General features: G+C 44.3%; 1 protein-coding gene across 2 annotated transcripts in view; it reads left to right on the top strand.

Annotated features, from left to right (window-relative positions):
- The first annotated feature begins 3,099 nt into the window (after positions 1-3,099).
- Positions 3,100-8,262, top strand: part of PGK1 (phosphoglycerate kinase 1) — a 30,378-nt gene continuing 25,215 nt past the window's right edge. For both annotated transcript variants that reach the window (XM_036439836.2, XM_036439835.2), the window contains exon 1: positions 3,100-3,260. In XM_036439836.2, the coding sequence (XP_036295729.1) occupies positions 3,196-3,260 (65 nt within the window). In that variant the 5' untranslated portion in view covers positions 3,100-3,195. The remainder of the gene's footprint in view (positions 3,261-8,262) is intronic.

The following is an 8,262-nucleotide window of genomic DNA, read 5'->3' as shown; positions in this document are numbered from 1 at the left end:
GTGCGATGTTTAAATTACAGGGCTTGGTGATCTTATGACAAGAATTGGGTAGTAGGGTAGTACCATGGTTGGTTAATTCAGTATGCTTGTTCTATAGGTCTGCTTCGCCATCCTCAACATGTTGGTGATTATTTACCTTTACCCTTATGGTAGCAAAATCATTGATGGGACTCTGCATTAGTTATCTATTGCTGAATAACAAAAACCCTCAAAGTTTAGCCCCTTAAAACAACAAACATTTATTATCTCACAATTTCTGTGGGTCAGGAATTTGGGAATAGCTAAGTTGGGTAGTTCTGGTTCAAGGTTTCTGATGAGATTACAATCAAAGATGTTAGCATCTGAAGGCTTGAGTGGGCCTGGAAGGCCATTTCCAAGATGGCTCATTTACGTCGCTACTGGCAGGAGGCCTCAGTTCTTCCTTGCTGGCTGTTGACAGAAGGCCTCCGTTCTTCAGCACCTGGGCCTCTGCATCAGGCTGCTTGAGTGTCCGCATGACTTCACAGCTGACTTCCACAGAGTGATGATCCAGAAGAAAGAGCAAGGAAGAATCCACAATATCTTTTATGATCTAGTCTTGGAAGTCATACATAGTCATTTTTACTACATTTTATTCATCAAAAGTGAGTCAGTAAGTACAGCCCATACTCAAGGAGGAGGGAATTAGCCTCCACCCTTTAAAAGCACGAGTACCAAGCAATTTGTGGACATATTTTAAAACTACCATAAATAGCCGGGACCAGTTTGGCTCAGTGGATAGAGCGTCGGCCTGCGGACTGAAAGGTCCCGGGTTCGATTCCGGGCAAGGGCATGTACCTTGGTTGCGGGCATATCCCCAGTAGGGGGTGTGCAGGAGGCAGCTGATCGATGATTCTCTCTCATCGGTGTTTCTAACTCTCTATCCCTCTCTCTTTCTCTCTGTGAAAAATCAATAAAACATATTTTAAAACTACTATAAGTAACAAACATAATGTTCTCATAGGACAGTATCCCAAGGAAGATCTGGAACAGGGGCAAAATAAAAAAATAAAAAGACCTTGGTCTTCTAGCTGCTTTATCTTTTATGAGAGAGTAAATTCCTTCCCAGAAAGGGTCCGTGGACTTCTCTTTATATATCATTTGCCAAAATGAGTCAATACCCATTCCCAGACCAATTCATGACAAAGGGAAATAGAATAACCATGCTTAATTTAGGTAAATTATGATTCTTCCCTTGTGGCTGTGAAATAAGCCTATCTTCTCTGAGTATTTGTCACTGGCCCAATAATCAAATCAAATTTCTGTTAGCAAGGAAGGTAGTGACTGGAGAATGGATATCGGGTAAGCAACAGGGACTTCAACAAATGGCTTCTCATTGCTCTCAAGATAAAAAATCACCTCTTCATCATGATTATTATGTTCAAATGATCTGGTCCCTGCTTATGTTGCTTTTCAGTATAATTTTAGACCTCTCTTCCTCACATTCTATTTGCCAGCAACATTGGACTTTTTGTGTTATTCCAAATTCTTTCCTATCCATCAGGATCTTTGCATGTGCAATGTGGTTTCAAATCTAAAGGGGATAATATTCCAGATCTTTGTGGGCTTCAATGTTCTCATTGTGAGGAGTGAGTCACGTATATTCAGCCCTTAGCAGAGTCTGGCACACAGTAAGTGTTCAATTAATTGGGAAATATTGTTAAGTTCAGATTGTCAGATTGTATGCTTGTTTTGCCTTTCCTGCTGATGCCTTTAGTTGCTAGTCTATCTTACCTAAAAGGAATTGTTTCCCATCACCACAATATCCTAGGTGGAATGAAATAAGTGCCATATGTATGCAGAACTCATCATGGGGAGGCCTCAAATGTAAATTCATTTGGAAGTAACTCTGTGGAGGTTTCCCAATGACAGGATTGAAAGAAACAAATGTGTATCATATACCAGTAACTTTAAACTTGTGTCTCATTATCAGACAGACACACTTGTCTCAATACCAATGCTCTGTGAATTAATATTGCCTACATTTTACCTGGACTTTGAGCACCATATGTAGGAAATTTTTGTATTTCTGACTTCATTCCAGCTAACTGTAAATATTGGACACTCACCTACATATTTCCTAGCAATGGTGACTGTATTATACAATAGTATAGGTAGGTGTATGGACTCTACATGTTGACTGTGTAGGTTTGAATCCACCACTTACAAGATCTGAGACCCTAAACAAGCCAGTAAACTTTGTGCATCAGTTAACTTGATTTGTAAAATGAGGGTGACAGTACCTACTTCAGAGTTTTGTGCACATTAATGTGTGAAATATGCTATGTGCTTGCCATTAGCCTTGTGCTGTAACCAGAACAATTACATTGCTTTTTCTTTTAAAAAATATATTCTTATTGATTTCAGAGAGGAAGGGAGAGGGAGAGATAAATATCAATGTTGAGAGAGAATCATTGATCTGCTGCCTCCTGCACCCCCTCCCTCCCCCCAACTGGGGATGGAGCCCAAAACCCAGGCATGTGCCCTGACAGGGAATCAAATCATGGCAACCACTGAGGCACACCATCAGAGCTGAACTTTTTCTTATAAAAAAAAGTAGGGAGGAGGAGGGACCTGGACTTCTAAGAAGTCTGGATTTTTAAAACCAGTCAGCAGCCTTATGTGGAATTTCATTTGCATGAACTTGGTAGAGCTGCCGGGAACTCTAAGGGGTGGGGCTGGGGGGGTGCTTTCCCCCAGAAAGTCGTGGGTTTGGGCGGCGGGTGGCCTTGCAGCCACTCTGGGTGAGGCGGCGGAGAGTCTAGCTAGCGGCGACCTTGGGCCTCTGTTCACATTGCTTTGCGAGACACGAGCCTCCTTCCCCTCCACCAGCGGGCGCCGCCTCCCGCTCCCGCTCCCGCCCTTAGGAAAGTTCCCAGTGGGTCGCTGCGTGTGGTACGTGACAAGTGTGAGCCGCACGTCCCACCAGCGCCCTCCAGACTGACAGCGATTCGGAGCAACCGAAGCGCGCAGATGCCTTTGGCGGCGTCCAATAAGGGCTGCTGTTGGCGGCGCGGGGCGGGCCGGCGGCCGGGAGGGGGCGGGGCCGGGAGCGGGGCGGGCCGGGGGCGGGGCCCGCGCGCTGCTTAGAGGTCTGCACGCGGTCTGAGTCGGACATTTGCTGCTGTCTCAGTCGTTGGTCGATCTGCGGTCTCTGTGCGCTGCTGCATCGCCAAGATGTCTCTCTCTAACAAGCTCACTCTGGACAAGCTGGACGTGAAGGGCAAGCGGGTGGTGATGAGGTAATTCTGCACATCCGCCCGCGCTTCCTCCGGGCTCTGCCGCAGCCTCTCTAGCCGGCGCCCACTTGCTTTCCCGCCTGCCCTAAGTCGCTTTTAGTCCTGGGCTCTGCCCTGTGGGCCCTAACCATACTAGGCGATGCTGCCGATCATTGTGGCTGAGGCTTTTCCGAGTGTGACGGTTTCTAACCTCGTTTCTCCCAGCTCAGTAAACGAGCCGTAGGTGCCTTTTTGGGGTGGATCTACTGAGGAACAGCTCAGATTGCCGAGAACCATTTTGCCCTCTTTCCCATGCCTACCATGCAGTTCCGTCTCCTCCAGTTCCCTGTTGGCGAGGTGGGACTTAAGGCAAATCCTGCAAATCTCTAGGCCCCAAGGCAGGGACCTTGAAAGGTCATTTGTCTGATTTTCCTTCCCCGCCCTTAGACCCTCCCACGCAAAGAGAAAGGGACTACATTTCAAAGGTTCTTGCAAAAAAAAGAAATTTTTTCCCAGAGGTTGTTGGTATAGATGTTCAGGAGTAGAACCCCCTAAAGCATGGGGGGGGGGGGTGAAGTCGGGTGGGGCTCACGGATGGCAGCCCTGCAGAGCTTATGTAACAGGCCTCTGCTGCCCAACCTGGTCTTTGGACTCGGGGCGTTGGGGTTTGCATCAGGATTGTGACACATGCTGGGTAATGGTAGAGCGGGGTGTGGCTACTCTTTTTTGCTGTTCTCCAACCTCAACCTCACAGGTCGCTAGAGAAGCAGGATATTAGAAATGGGGAAGGCTCCCCATATACTTGGGGGGTCTCTTACTCTGCACATGTGGACCCCTGGTCACCAATATGGCTCCTCACTTATTTGCCCCAGTTACTAGGATGGTGTATGGAGCTTGTACTTTCTTTTTGTAACTTGTGGTACATTTGTGTGTGCCAGGGGCAAAGTGCATGAGGACAGTTGGGTATATAACTAATACATTTGACTGTTTCATATCTTTTTTAAAAATATATTTTTTATTGATTTCAGAGAGGAAAGGAGAAACATCATTGTCGAGAATCATTGATCGGCTGCCTCCTGCACACCCTCTACTGGGGATGGAGCCTGCAACAAGGGCTTGTGCCCTGACTGGGAATCCAACCATGACCTCCTGGTTCATAGGTCAATGCTCGACCACTGACCCACACCCGCCAGGCATCTGTTACATATCTTTTTAAAAAATATATATTTTATTGATTTTTTACAGAGAGGAAGAGAGAGGGATAAAGAGTTAGAAACATCGATGAGAGAGAATCTATCAGCTGCCTCTTGCACACCCCCTCTGGGGGTGTGCCTGCAACCGAGGTACATGCCCTTGACTGGAATCGAACCCGGGACCTCTCAATCCGCAGGCTGACGCTCTATCCACTGAGCCAGACCGGTTTCGGCCTGTTACATATCTTGAGAGGATGAAAGGGTGGTGCTTTTGGGGGCCATACGGACTTGCTTTGATGGCATTTTGCAGGCTTATCCTTTTGGGGAAATGATTGATGGCAGGCATGCGAATGGTGTGATTCAAGCCTTCTCAATTTGAGTTGGTTCACGTGAGGGCATCTTTTGCAGACACGTAGGATAAGAGGGGACTCTTCCTTTACCCTAAGCTTAAACATATGAAGGCACTATGAATTAGAGAACTTTATGGGCACCCCCAAATTCATGTAGCTCTCCTTTTCCTCTAATTTCACTATGGCTTACTGTTACTTTGCAAGTGGCCTTTGTGCCTTGCTGTGGAAATAGAAGAACTCAATAGCTTATGGCCATTAAAAACACCTGGTATCCACATTTTCCCAAATAACCTTGGCCTTTTCAATCTGGAAAAAGTAGGAATTACTTACAGTCACCTTGGTATTAGACAAGGGCCCTTTCTACCCCTTAGAATCTATGAGGACAGTTGGGTATATAACTAATACATTTGACTGTTTCATATCTTAGGCTTAGATGATGTTAAGGAAAGGGGGTGGAGCCTCTGAAAAACAGGACAGGTGGACGTTGGCAACTAGATCTGAGATTTAATTATTTCATCCTATCTATCTCATCTATGCTGGAGCCTGACCTTTCCAGATGCATGTACCAGCTGAAAAACAAGAAATAGGGCATCATACAGGTCCCTTTTCTACAATTTCCATTTTGGGTTTTATCTCCTCTCTCCCCGGGGAAATTGGCTTGAGGAATTAACTGGGAGGGCTGGGAGTGGAACTAGAGAAAGGGCTTATCTTTTCTCACTCTGGATCTAATACGAAATGCCTTTTTGCCCAAGGGCTCAAAGTTTCATTCATATTGACCCTGAGTCTTGAAACGATTGGCTAGTCTTGTTTTGCTGATGGAAAATGACCCGTCCAAGGTCACTGAACTAGCAAGTTAGTAGCAGAGCCAGAACTAGAATTGGGTCTCTTTAGCTACTGAGCAGATTCTCTGAATCCTGGGACATAATGAACAGAGACAGATTAAAGTAGACTTTTTGTTTGCTGACAGTTGCAATCTATAATTTCCCCCCTTGTATGCAATCTGGATACATTCTACTTATGTGGCCTGAGGAGAGGAAGTAAGTTACTTTGTTCCCTGATTATTAACACATCTCTATTGAACAGAGAGTCCCACTGTAGCCCTACTCTTTGGAAGAGCGTAGGCAGCCATGCTTTTCAAATTTCTTTTTGTTTCAATGTCCTTATGTGGTCTTTGCTGGCAGAGTTTTGGAAATGGGCCTCCTGAGTAATGGCTGCTTCACTTAACCTCCTCTCTTGGTTCCACAAAAAAGAACTCTGATTGTTGAGACTTCTGGCCCCTGCTTTGATCACCAAGGGAAATTTTTTTTGTCCAGGGAACTTTAGATAGCCAGAAAACTGAAGAATTACCAGATTCCACTTCAGTTTTTGAGGACACCAATTGACTTTACCTTTGTATAAGCTTCCTGCAAATTTTTGCAATGTCATTTTCTTCCTCTCATAGGATGCTCTGCCGACTGAAACACTTCCTTTTTGCTTGTCTGCCCCCCCCCCCTTTTTTTTTCAAACCTCATTGATTCTCTTTAACCTGTTGTAACTTGTTAAGCGAGCCTTGATGTAGTGGAAAAAGAAGCGGAGAGGAAAAACTGAGAGCAGAGAAAAAACCTCTAAGACAGTCATGATATCCCACTTTTTCAGTCAGGGGCAATGAATCAAGGGTGGACATGGTTCCTTTGAGAGCTTTTATTGGAACTGGGCGTGGACTCCTGAGGTTTCAGATGATTGATAGTCTTGATATTCCTACTAACACTCAATATTTTTAACATTTTTTTGAAATAATTAGATTCTTAGGAGGTTGCAAAGATAGTAGAGAGGTCCTGTGTTCACCCAATTTTCCCTATTGGATACATCTTAACATAATTATAGTACAATATTAAAAGTAGAAATTTGACTTTAGAATAAAACATATAGTTCTATGCTATTTTATCACATGTGTAGATTTGTGTAACTCCCACTACAGTCAAGATACAAAGCTAATTTTGTTTGATTACCACTAAGATTTCCCTCATTTCTAATCTCCGGTAACTACTAATCTGTCCTCTCTTTCTAAAGTTTTGTCAATTCAAAAATGTTACAAAAGTGGAATCACATAGTATGTTACCTTTTGGCATTGGCTTTTAAAAAATATATTTTTATTGATTTCAGAGAGGATGGGAGAGAAAGAAACATAAATGATGAGAGAGAATCATTGATTGGCTGCCTCCTGCATGCCCCCCACTGGGGATCAAACCCACAACCCGGTCATGTGCCCTTGACCAGAATTGAACTCGGGACCCTTCAGTCTGCAGGCCGACATTCTGTGCACTGAGCATAACCAGCTAGGGCTGGCATTGGCTTTAAAAAAAAAAATCTGTGTTGATTAAGGTATATCTGTGTCCTTATCCACCCCTTTCCCCCCACCCCACTCATTCCCTCACCGCCCCCCCCTGTTGTCTGTGTCCATTAGTTAGGCTTATATGCATGCATACAAGTCCTTTGGTTGATCTTTCTCCCTTCTGCCCCCCCTCCACTACCTTCCCTCTGAGGTTTGATGATCTGATCGAAGCTTCTCTGTCTCTGGATCTGTTTTTGTTCATCAGTTTATGTTGTTCATTATATTCCATAAATGAGTGAGATCATGTGATATTTATCTTTCTCTGATAGACTTATTTTGCTTAGCATAATGCTCTCCAGGTCCATCCATGCTGCTGCAAATGGTAGGAGTTCCTTTTTACATAGTATTCCATTGTGTAGATGCATCACAGTTTTATAATCCACTCATCTGCTGATGGGCTGGCTTTTTAAAAAATATATATATTTTATTGATTTTTTTTACAGAGAGGAAGGTAGAGGGATAGAGAGCTAGAAACATCAATGAGAGAGAAACATCTACCAGCTGCCTCCTGCACACCCCCACCAGGGATATGCCCACAACCAAGGTACACGCCCTTGACCGGAATGGAACCGAGGATCTTTCAGTCCCGCAGGCGGACGCTCTATCCACTGAGCCAAACCGGTTTCGGCGGGCTAGATTTCTCCAAGTTGTTGCATCTATCAATAGTTCAATCCTCGTATTACTGAGGAGTATTCTATGGTATGGATGTTCTACCATTTTTTTAGCCCATTAAAGAATATCTGGGTTATTTCCAGTTTTGGGCTACTTCAAATAAAGCTGTTGTGTGAACATTGAACATTCATTTGTACCCAAGTCTTTGTATGGACATATGTTGTCATTTCTGTTGTGTAAACACCTGGGAATGGAATTGCTAGGCCATATGCTTAACCTTTGAGGAATTTCCATACTGTTTTCCAAAGCAACCACACCATTTTACATTCCCACCAACAGTGTATGTGGTGAGTCTCTGCATCCCGATCAACATTTGGTTTTGTCATTATCTTTTATTTCAGCCATACTGATAGATGTGTAGTGAAATCTGATTTCATGCCTGAGTGTTTCAGGTAAGTGGAAATGAAAGGAGTGCAGATTTTACATGGAATGGGAGAAGT

This window comes from Pipistrellus kuhlii, unplaced genomic scaffold (genome assembly GCF_014108245.1).
Source record: "Pipistrellus kuhlii isolate mPipKuh1 unplaced genomic scaffold, mPipKuh1.p scaffold_m20_p_16, whole genome shotgun sequence".
Lineage (NCBI taxonomy): Eukaryota > Metazoa > Chordata > Mammalia > Chiroptera > Vespertilionidae > Pipistrellus > Pipistrellus kuhlii.
The sequence above is the reverse complement of the archived record's forward strand: the minus strand, read 5'-3'. Positions and strand labels throughout refer to the sequence as shown.